This window comes from Triticum aestivum, chromosome 3A (genome assembly GCF_018294505.1).
Source record: "Triticum aestivum cultivar Chinese Spring chromosome 3A, IWGSC CS RefSeq v2.1, whole genome shotgun sequence".
In the NCBI taxonomy this organism is placed as follows: Eukaryota; Viridiplantae; Streptophyta; class Magnoliopsida; order Poales; family Poaceae; genus Triticum; species Triticum aestivum.
Genome location: NC_057800.1, coordinates 102,996,591 through 103,009,940, shown reverse-complemented (window position 1 = coordinate 103,009,940; position 13,350 = coordinate 102,996,591). Strand labels below are relative to the sequence as shown.

At 45.4% G+C, this 13,350-nt stretch overlaps 1 protein-coding gene across 1 annotated transcript in view; it reads right to left on the bottom strand.

The window, feature by feature from the left end:
* LOC123060517 (O-fucosyltransferase 1) overlaps positions 1–175 on the bottom strand; it is a 6,481-nt gene extending 6,306 nt beyond the window's left edge. Inside the window, exon 1 of the mRNA XM_044483274.1 lies at positions 19–175. Coding sequence (XP_044339209.1) covers positions 19–26 — 8 coding nt within the window. The 5' untranslated portion in view covers positions 27–175. The remainder of the gene's footprint in view (positions 1–18) is intronic.
* Positions 176–13,350: the final 13,175 nt, after the last annotated feature.

The window sequence follows — 13,350 nt, the reverse complement described above, 5'->3', positions numbered from 1 at the left end:
CGGAAGCAGGCGGCTCACCTGCGCATTGGGATCAGGCGGTTAGGGTTTGGCTGTGCCGCGTGCGAGGGGGGCGGATCTTTGGCAGAGCTCCACCCTCCGCCTCAACCCTAGCTGCCACTCCGGCTGCAGGCTGCAGCGTGCTCCGAGGCGTGAGGCGACGCAGGAGGCGAATCGATTGAAATCAGACTGCGACACAAAAGGCATGATTTAGGGAAATGTTTGTGGCCGGGGACCGGCCACGCGTCGCGCGTCGGTCCCGTGCGCGGCGTTCGATTCGCCCCCATCCAACGTCTCCTGTCGCGCCACGTCGCACATGCTGGTGGGCCCACGGCCCGCTCGCCCCATTTTATCTCCGTCCTAAGCATGGAGCAAATTGATAAAATGACACATCTTTCCTGGGAGTTTGATCCAGTGACACATTTTTCTTTTTGTTTGATTAGATGACACATCTTTGATTGACAACTTGATGAAATGGCACAAATAGAGTTTTTCACGTATGGGACTGTAGTACATAATTTTTAGGACGGTTCTGCCCTCGCATCGATTCACCCGTTACCTGGTTCGATCAACATGTTTCTAGTCGAACGGAACGACGCACGGGAGCCCGACCTGGATCAGTACATGCATGGACACGTAATATGGAACTAGGCGATCCTCCATGCAAACAAGAGCATTTGTCAATTGGAAAAAAATACGATGCCTCCTCTCCGGCGTCGCTGCCTCGCCGTGCTTACTTCTCGGCGCTGTTGCTTGCTAGCTCTATAGTTGTTCGTTGTTGTTTCAGTATGGGATGACACCTGTGAGTTTGTCGATGAGCACGCTGACGGCGACGGCGACCGTGGCGGAAGAAATGGATCCTCGCGGGCAGAGAGGAAGCAGGACAAGAGGCGGCGGGGAGACGTGGACTTGGCAGCACGTCGAGGAATATGCACATGGATGCAAGCGCTGGGGACCTGGCGGCGCGGGGTAGGAACCGGCGTGGCGGCGGCCCATCGCTTCCTCTTCATGTGCATCGCCTTGTCTCAGTTGTCTGGCCTTCTCTACGTTGTTTCATAGGATCGATCAAACCAGTCAGGCAGGTGAATCGGTGCAAGGGCAGAACCGTCCTAGAAAATATGAAGCACAGGCCCATCCGTGAAAAAGGAGATAAACACTCTATTTCTGCCACTTCATCAAGCTATCAATCAAAGATGTGTCATCTAATCAAACAAAAAGAAAAGTGGATCAAACTCCCAGTAAAGATGTGTCATTTTATCAATTTGCTCCCTAGCATGGCAGCATCATCCAATCATTTTTCTTTTCATTTTTCCCATCCTCTCCACGCGACTGCCATGGACAGCTCGCCCAAGCTCGCGCTCCTCCCCTCTCTTTCCAGATCTCTCCTGTTCGTCGCCGGCTGCTGCCTGACCGCCTAGTCTGTACACCCACCACACACCGCTAACAACGCCATCATCGTGGCCTATAACCTAGATGCGGGAGTCAAAGGACTTCATCGACAATGTCAACATCTCCATTGCACCGACGTGTTCATCGAGGGGTACAATATCGATGCCTGCACCTTGGTAGTGATTTTGATTGGATTGTGCGTAGTAAAGAATTTGTTTTGTGGCATTTCTCTATATTTCAAGGGGTCGCTACTGCAAGTTTTCAAGAGGATTCACAGCTTGCAAATTTTTCAAGGGGGCACTACTACAAGTTTCCACCAGGATTGCAACTGCAAGTTTTCAAGAGGATTCACAACTTGCGTGAGTCCTTGTGGTCTCGAACATCGATAAGGTAATATGACCCGCTGTTCAGATTCTTGCTGACCACAAAAGGTCCTTCCCAAGGTGGGGATAACTTGTGCATATCCGTTTGATCCTGCATAAGCCGGAGCACTAGATCGCCTTCTTGAAAAGTTCTGGTTTTAACCCGACGGTTGTGATAACGGCGCAGATTTTGCTGGTAAATCGCCGAACGAGCCGATGCGATGTCACGCTCCTCATCCAACAGGTCAAGTGCTTCTTGACGTGCTCTTTCATTGTCACCTTCAACATAAGCCGCCACACGAGGTGAGTCATGACGGATGTCACTAGGGAGAACTGCCTCTTCTCCGTAAACCATGAAGAAGGGTGTGTATCCCATAGATCTATTTGGGGTGGTATTGATGCTTCATAACACGAAAGGCAGCTCCTCCACCCAACAACCCGGCGTCCTCTGCAAAGGAACCATAAGTCGGGGCTTGATGCCTTTCAAGATCTCTTGGTTTGCTCTCTCAGCTTGACCATTGGATTGAGGGTGAGCCACGACGATACATCAAGCCGGATATGCTCACATTGACAAAATTATTCTATGGCACCCTTAGAGAGGTTAGTGCCATTGTCTGTTATAATGCCGTGTGGAAAGCCAAAACGGAAGATCACTTTCTTCATGAATTGAACCGCTGTTGCTGCATCACACTTACTGACCGGCTCTGCCTCTACCCACTTAGTGAACTTATCAACCGCCACCAAAAGGTGGGTCTTCTTGTCCTTGGATCTTTTGAAAGGTCCAACCATATCAAGCCCCCAAACTACAAATGGCCAAGTAATTGGAATCACCCTCAATTCTTGAGCCGGCACATGGGCTCGTCGTGCAAATTTCTGACATCCATCACACCTGCTGACGAGGTCCTCTGCATCAGCATGGGCTGTTAACCAATAAAACCCATGACGAAAAGCTTTAGCCACAAGGGATTTTGAGCCAGCATGATGACCACAATCTCCTTCATGAATCTCTCATAAGATCTCACAGCCCTCTTCTGAAGAGACACAACGTTGAAACGCCCCTATGACACTGCGATGATGTAACTCTCCATTAACAATTGTCATTGACTTAGATCGTCGGGTTATCTGCCTGGCTAAGGTTTCATCCTCAGGTAACTCCCCCCGGGTCATATAAGCCAAATAAGGAACTTTCCAATCTGGGATTACATGAAGAGCGGCCACCAACTGAGCTTCCGGGTCAGGAATAGCCAAATCCTCCTCCGTAGGTAACTTGACCGACGGGTTATGCAAAACATCAAGGAAAACATTAGGCGGCACCGGTTTACATTGAGAACCCAACCGGCTTAAAGCATCTGCCGCTTCATTTTTCCTCCGATCAAAGTGCTCAACTTGATAACCCTTGAAGTGACCAACAATAACATCCACCTCTCGCCGATAAGCCGCCATGAGTGGATCCTTAGAATCCCAAGTACCAGAGACTTGCTGAGCTACCAAGTCTGAGTCGCCGAAGCACCTAACCCGGCTTAAGTTCATCTCCTTAGCCATCCTAAGACCATGGAGCAAGGCCTCATACTCTGCTGCATTGTTAGTGCAAGGAAACATTAAACGGAGAACATAACAAAATTTATCACCTCGGCGGGAAGCTAGGATAACTCCAGCCCCTGAGCCCTCCAACTGCCTGGACCCATCAAAGTGAATAGTCCAATACGTGTTATCTGACTTTTCCTCAGGCACTTGCAGCTCTGTCCAATCATTGATGAAGTCCACCAGTGCCTGAGACTTGATGGTCGTGCGAGGCACATATTTTAACCCATGAGGCCCAATCTCAATAGCCCACTTAGCAACCCGGCCAGTTGCTTCTCTGTTTTGGATGATATCTCCCAAAGGATCAGAGCTGACCACGGTGATCGGATGACCCAGAAAATAATGCTTAAACTTTCGGCTGGCCAAGAACACCCCATATACAAGCTTCTGCCAGTGCGGATATCTATGCTTGGACTCAATAAGCACCTCACTGGTAATAGTAAACCGGCCTTTGAAGCGGATATTCCTTGCCTGCTTCCTTTCTTTCTACCACAATAGCAACACTGACAGCCCGGCTATTAGCAACCACATATAACAACAAAGGCTCCTTATCAACAGGGGCTGCAAGCACGGGCGGCTCAGCCAGCTGCTTCTTCAAATCCTCAAACGATGTATTAGCAACATCACTCTAGACAAAGTTATCTGTCTTTTTCATCATCTGATATAGAGGGATAACCTTCTCTCTCAACCGGTTTATGAACCGGCTCAACGCCGCAATATGACCCGCCAGCCGTTTGATACGTCCATTTTGCATCATGCTTTTATATCGACATTTATTGCATTATGGGATGTTATTACACATTATGTCACAATACTTATGCCTATTCTCTCTTATTTTACAAGGTTTACATGAAGAGGGAGAATGCCGACAGCTGGGATTCTGGGCTGGAAAAGGAGCAAATATTATAGACCTATTATGCACAGCTCCAAAAGTCCTGAAACTTCACGGAAGTTATTTCTAGAATATATAAAAAATATTGAGCGAAGAAAGTTCTAGAGGGGGCCCACACCCTGGCCACGAGGGTGGGGGCGCGCCCTACCCCCCTGGGTGCGCTTCCTGCCTCATGGGCCCTGTCGTGGATATGGGACACGGGTATCCTCATGAAGGTAGGCCGCGGCCCATCACAGGAGGTGGCCCAGCAGGCCGACTTAAATAGTTTGAATAAGACCTGGATTGCTATCCTTCTTGTAATAGAAAAGAGACTAGTCCTAATCCAACTAGGACTAGTCATGTAACCCGCCCCTCCAACATATATAAGGAGGGGCAGGGCTCCCCAAAAAGGGACAAGATTCACAAGTTCTATAAGTTGGACAAGTTAGGTTTAGACAATAGCTCTCGAGATAGAACAGTCTTGTAACCGTGATCATCATCATCAATATCAATGAAGCAGGATGTAGGCTTTTACCTCCACCGTGAGGGGCCGAACCTGGGTAAAAACATCGCGTCACTCGCCCCGCTCGACCCCTCTCAAGCTACCACATAGATGCGTTGGCCTCGCGACTAAGTCCTGACACTAAGGACATCTGCCGTGACAAAACCACGACAGTTGGCGCCCACCATGGGGCCAACTGTCGTGGTTTTGTCACGACAGATGTCCTAGAGAAAGGACTTAGTCGTGGAGCCATCGCGACGGGTTAGCTTGAAGGGGTTAAAGCGGACACAGGGATGCAAGAGAGTTTATACTAGTTCGGCCCCTTCGATGAAGGTAAAAGCCTGCGTCTAGTTGTGATGGAATTGATGGGGTTTCGATGACTAGGGAGCAAACAAGCTTCGCCTAAGTCTCGAGTTGTTGTCTGTTGTCCTTGAACCGCCGTCGGGTCGTCCCCTTATATACATGGGTGACGCCCGTCGGTTCACAAAGTCCCAACACCGGTCCATATTCGTATCCGGGTTGGTCTCTCCTTATTCCTAACTTACAATACAAGTTTATATACAAATACCAGTTTACAGCTACAAGTCTTAAATCGACTACGGGCCTTAGGCCCTCATCTGTCTTCTTGGGCTTTAGCACTCTTGAACTACTGATGAAGTTGACCCGGCCCAGATAGGCCGGTTTACGCCCAGCAGTAATATCCCCAACAGGCCCCTTGGTGGACCTCCGATGCCCATCTTTTGCTATATGAGGTCTTTCGTCCAAGAAAAAATAATAAGCAAGCTCACGGGACGAAACTCCACCGCCACAAGGCGGAACCTTGGCGGAATCAATCTAGGGCTCCGGCGGAGCTGTTCTGCCGGGGAAACTTCCCTCCGGGAGGGGGAAATCATCACCATCGTCATCACCAACGATGCTCTCATCGGGAAGGGGTCAATCTCCATCAACATCTTCACCAGCACCATCTCATCCCAAACCCTAGTTCATCTCTTGTATCCAAACCTCAGATTGGTACCTTGTGGGTTGCTAGTAGTGTTGATTACTCCTTGTAGTTGATGCTAGTTGGTTTACTTGGTGGAAGATCATATATTCAGATCCATTATGCATATTAATACCCCTCTGATTATGAATATGAATATGCTTTGTGAGTAGTTACGTTTGTTCCTGAGGGCATAGGAGAAGTCTTGCTATAAGTAGTCATGTGAATTTGGTATTCGTTCGATATTTTGATAAGATGTATGTTGTCGTCCCTCTAGTGGTGTCATGTGAACATCGACTACATGACACTTCACCATTGTTTGGGCCTAGAGGGAGGCATTGGGAAGTAATAAGTAGATGATGGGTTGCTAGAGTGACAGAAGCTTAAACTCTAGTTTATGCGTTGCTTCATAAGGGGATGATTTGGATCCATATGTTTCATGCTATGGTTTGGTTTACCTTAATACTTCTGTTGTAGTTGCGGATGCTTGCAATGGGGGTTAATCATAAGTGGGATGATTGTCCAAGTAAGGACAGTACCCAAGCACCGGTCCACCCACATATCAAATTATCAAAGTACCGAACGTGAATCATATGAACATGATGAAAACTAGCTTGACGATAATTCCCATGTGTCCTCGGGAGCGCTTTCCTTCATATAAGAGTTTGTCCAGGCTTGTCCTTTGCTACAAAAAGGATTGGGCCATCTTGCTGCACCTTATTTATTTTTGTTACTTGCTACTCGTTACAAATTACCTTATCACAAAACTATCTGTTACCGATAATTTCAGTGCTTGCAGAGAATACCTTACTAAAAACTGCTTATCATTTCCTTCTGCTCCTCGTTGGGTTCGACACTCTTACTTATCGAAAAGCTACGATAGATCCCCTACACTTGTGGTTCATCAAGACTCTTTTATGGCGCCGTTGCCTGGGAGTGAAGCGCCTTTGGTAGGTGGAATTTGGTAAGGAAAAATGTATATAGTGTGCTAAAATTTACTGTCACTTGTTACTATGGAACATAATCCTTTGAGGGCTTGTTCGGGGTATCTTCACCCCGATCAGTAGAGCAAAGAGTTGCTCCTCAACCTACTGAACCTACTGAAAATGTTTACTTTAAAATTCCTTCGGGTATGATAGAGAAACTTCTAGCTAATCCTTTTGCAGGAGATGGAACATTGCATCCCCATTTGCACTTAATCTATGTGGATGAAGTTTGTGGGTTATTTAAGCTTGCAGGTATGCCCGATGATGTTATCAAGAGTAAGGTCTTCCCTTTATCTTTGAAGGGAGAGGTATTGACATGATATAGGCTATGTGATGATATGGGATCATGGGACTACAAGCGATTGAAATTGGAATTTCATCAAAAGTTTTATCCTATGCATCTTGTTCATCGTGATCGTAATTATATATATAATTTTTGGCCTCGCGAAGTAGAAAGCATTGCTCAAGCTTGGGGGAGGCTTAAGTCAATGTTATATTCATGCCCCAATCATGAGCTCTCAAAATAAATGATTATTCAAAAAATTTATGCTCGACTTTCTCTCAGTAATCGCTCCATGCTCGATACTTCTTGTACTGGATATTTTATGATGAAGACTATTGAATTCAAATGGGATTTATTGGAAAGAATTAAAAGCAACTCTGAAGATTGGGACCTCTACGAAGGTAAGGAGTCAGGTATGACACCTAAGTTTGATTGTGTTAAATCTTTTATGGATACCGATGCTTTCCGTTTTAGCACTAAATATGGACTTGATTCTGAGATAGTAGCTTCTTTCTGTGAATCATTTGCTACTCATGTTGATCTTCCTAAGGAGAAATGGATTAAATATCATCCTCCCATTGAAGTAAAAGTAGTTGAACCTATTAAAGTTGAAGAAAATACTATCACTTATGATGATCCTATTGTACCTGCTGCTTATATTGAGAAGCCGCCTTTCCCTGTTAGAATAAAGGATCATGCTAAAGCTTCAACTTTGGTTAACAAAAGTAATATTAAGACACCTAAACCCCCTGAGCAGATTAAAGTTGAACCTAGTATTGCTATGGTTAAAGATCTCTTGGCCGATAATATTGATGGGCATGTTATTTACTTCTGCAATGAAGCTGCTAGAATTGCTAGACCTGATGCTAAAAATAAACATAGACCTGTTGTAGGCATGCCTGTTATTTATGTTAAAATAGGAGATCATTGCTATCATGGCTTATGTGATATGGGTGCTAGTGCAAGTGCAATACCTCATTCCTTATACCAAGAAATTATGCATGATATTGCACCTGCTGAGATAGAAGAAATTTGTAAGTGCATCTAGTGCCACCCCTAGTTGGTTTTGGTATTGACGACAAACCTGGTTGAGGGACTAATGTGTTTGTGAGAATTACAGGATAACACAGGTAGAAGTACCTCATTGATTCGGTTTTCCTACCGGAGATGACCCCTAAAAATGTATGAAGACATTGAAGACAAAGGTGGTATGTGAAGGTATTCACATTGAAGACTATGACAAGAGAAGACATTGTGTGAAGACTATGGAGCGCGAAGACTTAGTTGTTTCGTCGTTTCGTTTTCTTCTTTGTTGAGTCATAGGAACCACCGTACTGTTAAGTGGGGTCCAAGTGAACCAGTCAGAATGACTGAAGTGATGCTTAACCAAAATCCTATATCTTCGAGCGAAGACAATGAGAGCAAATCTTATCCTGAGCTGGATAAGTCAACTTTGCTTGTATCCCAAGTAAAGTTTTTGTGTGAGTTTGAAATCTGGCCGTTGGAACACGTGTCAGTTCCTTAGTAACCCAGGGTCATTTTGGACAAATCAGGTCGGGTTGCCTGGTGGCTATAAATAGCCCACCCCCTACAACCATAAATGGTTGGCTGCTCAGAGTTAGTGCACGGTTTTTGTCGTTTGAGAGCAACCCACCTCGAAGCCTTTGAGAGAGAAAGCCCTAAACACCCAGAGCCAAAGAGTGTTAGGCATCACTTAAGTCTTCCTGTCTGTGTGATCCGAAGACTTATTACACTTGAGGACTGTGAGTCCTCCAGCCGGTTAGGCGTCGCGTTCTGAGCATCCAAGAGTCATTGTGGATTGCCGGTGAACGAAGTCTGTGAAGGTTTGGAAGTCTACCTTGAAGACTTTCCAGAGTGATTGGGCGAGGACTAGGTGTCCTTAGCTCAAGGGGAATAAGGTGAAGACGCGGTCTTTTGAGTTGAATCTCAGCCTCCCTAACCAGACGTACAATTGTCACAGCAACTGGAACTGGTCCAACAAATCATTGTCTTCAACGAGTCACTGGTTCTATCCTTCCCATCTCTTTATTTGCAGAATGGTCCTTATGAAGTCATTGCCTGTTTGCATTATCTATTTATCTTCACTATGTGACTGCTTGTTCTGATTGGCTTCATAATATCTTCCATCCTGATCTATACTGCCTAGCTGCTATTAGTCTTTGTGCTTTCGTTTCATTTAATACTTGACTATGGCTTGCTTAGTGTAGTCTACCTTCCGCTGCATGGTAATAGGTTTGATTCTATCGTTTGTCTTCGAAACTTCCATGTTTTGAAGAATTTCATAAAAATTGCCTATTCACCCCCCTCTAGTCGATCACTAGCACTTTCAATTGGTATCAGAGCAAGGGTACTCCCTTGTTCTGTGTGATTCGGTTTAACCACCCGGAGTTTTAGCTATGTCGACTGCAGGGATAATCAAAGTCTCCGCTGCATGCCCAGTCTTCGATGGAACTGAATGTCCCTACTGGAAGAATAAGATGTGCATGCATCTGGAAGCCATTGATGTTGACCTCTGGTATGTCGTCAAGAATGGCGTCCCCAAGGCTGGTGAAGGTGTCACCGCTGCTGATGTCAAGAAGTTCGTCAACTGGATTCCACTGCCAAGAACATCATCTGTGGTCATCTGACCAAAGGACAGTATGGCCATGTGAGTGCTCTGGAAACATCCAAGCTAGTCTGGGACTAGCTCTCCAAGGTCAACGAAGGCGTCTCAACCCAGATAGATCAAAGAATCAGTGTCCTTCGCAACCTCTTCAACTGCTTCAAGAGAAACGACAATGAGAATGTCCAGCTCATGTTTGATCGACTCACTGACATCACAAATGAGCTTCAAGCTCTCGGCGCTACTGAGATCACCAAGCATGAAGTCGTCAAGACACTCCTGAGATCACTTGACAGCTCGTTTGACACCCTAGCCCTGATGATTCAAGAACGCCCTGACTTCAAGACACTCGATCCGTCTGACATACTTGAAAGGCTCAACACACATGAGTTTCAGCTTTCTGAGAAACGAGACATCTACGGTCCCAACTATGGGCGAACTCGTGCTTTGAAGGCAAAAGTTGTTTCCTCATCTGAAGAAGAATCTGATTGCAGTTCTGATGATCCTGAAGACATTAGAAAGGAGCTTGCTATGCTTGTGAAGAAGTTCCAGAAATTCACCAAGAAGAAAGGCTTCAGAAAGTCCTCACGATCCAGCTCAAGGAATGATGAAGCTTTTGCTCATGACTACAAGAAGAGAACATGCCACAAGTGCAAGAAACCTGGTCACTACATCTCTGAGTGTCCACAGTGAGACAATGAGAACAAGAAGAAGAAGAAGAAGAGCAAGGAATATGATTCTGACGACAAGAAGAAGAAGAAATACTCAAAGTCTTCTTCTAAGTCTTCATCAAAGTCTTCATCACACAAGAAGAGCTCATCTGGCAAGGCTCGTGCGTTTGTTGGCAAGGAAATGGATTCAGAGGAGGAGTCTGCTTCTGAGGAGGCGGAGGTGGAGTCTGAGGAGGAGTCCGATTCTAGCGTTGCAAGTATGGCTACAGCCTATGTTGCCAAGTCCATCTTCAACATTGAAGACAATGACTTCATCACCGACGCCGATGCTAATGACCAGGACAACTCTGCTCCCACCTACTGCTTCATGGCACGCGGTGCCAAGGTAAACTCACGCACTACTCACTATCAAACATCCAGTGAAGATGACTCTGATTGTGGTTCCAAACCCAGCTACAAAACACTTGCTAAAATTGCAACTGAACAACAGAAAGCTATGGAACATATTCAAAAACTGTTAGACCAAAGCGATGACCTGTTAGACGCTGAAATGACTCGATCTCAGTCCTTAATTGAAGACATAAAAAATCTTCATGTTAAGTATGAGGAACTTGAAAGTCGTCATGAAACGCTCTCAAAAACTCATGAAAAGCTTTCCTATGATTATCTTCAAAGGAAGCAAGATCTTGAGAAATTGAGAGCGGCTCATGAAGATCTTCAAAAGGAAAATGAGTCGCTTCGCGCCAAACAGATCAGTTCCGCTCAGGAAGGAGTTGAACCACCATGTCTTAAATGCATTGAGTGTGATAACGCTACTTCTGTTGCTGGATGTTCTACTGCCGCTACTGTTGCAATATCTTCAACTGTTGATGTGGTAACTAACCCCTCTGCTGAGGATGCCACTGCTATTTCTGATGAAAATGCTAGGTTGAAGACATTGCTTGAAACAGGGATGTACAAAAGTCTCAAAGGGCATCAGACACTATGTGATATCCTCAAAAGGCAGATCCTGAACTGAAACCCTAGGAAAGAGGGTGTCGGTTTTGAAAGGAAAATGAATGCTGATGGCTCTTACTGGAAACCTGAGCAGTACCCCAAAACCACATGGGTTGCTGCAAAGGAACCTTCAGTGGATCCATCCACCCTATCTGGCTTCACTTGTGCTAATCCCATTGTTATTGATGAATCCTTTGATGCAAACTATAAACTGTTTAAGAATCAGAATGGTGAAGTGTTTGCCAGGTATATTGGTACTAACTGTAGGTATGGGCCACCTATGTAGAAAATCTGGGTGCCGAAAAAGTGTCTGGAGAATCTTCCTGTGAATGTCGTCATGACACCACAAGTGAAGAAGACAAACCCCAGACCACAGGCTTCATATGGTCCAAAGGCTTCATACAGACAGAGGACTCACCTAAGTTGAACTAACGCAAATGTTTTGCAGGAAAACCATACTCAGGCCTATGAATATGAGCGCGTTTCATCAAACCGCCATGTTCATACGACCAAGAACTACTCTGCTTATTCTTATGAGTACTATTGTCCTCCTGCAAGACTATTTTCTAGGGCTCCAAAGCCAAAGTTCTCAGATGCTGCACTTAGACTCATTGCTTCAAAGCCACCCTTGAAGATGTGGGTGGCTAAGATAGCTTAACTCTCTTTTACAGGGAAGGGTCTCCAGCCAAAAATCAAATTCGTCTGAAGCTATTGCTGGGGACCTTAAACATCTTGTAGGGCGCAAGATCAAATGCCCAAATGGTCTTATTATGTATTTTGTTCCTGAGTCACTTGCTACTTGCCCTATCAGTCCTAACCTCGATCTAAGCTTTCATAATTCACTTGCTCGTCAAATGTTTATGCTTCACAATTCTCTTCGTGAAGCCTATCCCCCTAACTACACTGTAGGGTATGACACCAGCTGCTTCAGAATAGTGGATGTACTAATCATATGGCTGGCAAGTGAAGTCTTCTCATGGACTCAACCTTACGTCCATCTGACAAGAGTCACATCACATTTGCTGATACCGGTAAAAGCAAGGTATTGGGTCTAGGTAGAGTTGCAATCTCAAGGGATCAGCACATGGATAAAGTGATGCTTGTTGAATCCCTTGGTTTCAACTTAATGTTTGTCTCAATGCTTTGCGATTTAAACATGATTGTGATATTTGGAAAATATCGTTGCCTTGTTCTAATGGAATCTGACAAGTCTCTAGTCTTTGAAGGGTATAGGAAAGATGATTTGTACGTGGTAGATTTCTCAGCAGGACCACAGCTTGCCGTATGTCTTCTAGCAAAAGCTTCAGAATGCTGGCTCTGGCATCGGAGGCTAGGGCATGCTGGCATGAGGAACTTGCACACTCTTGCAAAGAAGAGGCATATCATAGGCATCGAGGGCGTCAAGTTCAAGAAGGATCACTTATGCGGTGCTTGTGAAGCTGGAAAGATGACGAGGGCCAAGCATCCCTTGAAGACAATCATGACAACGACTCAACCCTTCGAACTGCTACACATGGACCTCTTCGGTCCCACTCACTACTCAACTCTTACTACTACTGCTTGTCTCTATGGCTTCGTCATTATTGATGATTATTCAAGATATACATGGGTGCATATAATCCTCTACAAGACTGAAGTGCAGGATGTCTTCAGACGCTTCGCTAATCGAGCCATGAACAACTATGGCGTCAAGATCAAGCACATCAGAAGTGACAATGGCACTGAATTCAAGAACATCGGCCTCGACACTTGTCTTGATACTTTGGGCATCACTCGTGAGTTCTCAGCTCCATACACACCGCAGTAGAATGGCATCATGGAACGCAAGAATATAACACTTATTGAGATGGCCCGGACGATGCTCGATGAATACAAGACTCCAAGAAAGTTCTGGCCTGAAGCCATTGATACTGCATGCCATATCATCAACCATGTTTATCTTCACAAGCTTCTAAACAAAACATCCTATGAGCTCCTCACTGGTAAGAAGCCAAACGTCAGTTACTTCAGAGTATTTGGTGCCAGGTGCTGGATCAAGGATCCACATCACACTTCAAAATTTGCACCGAAAGCACATGAAGGTTTTATGCTTGGATACGGAAAGGATTCA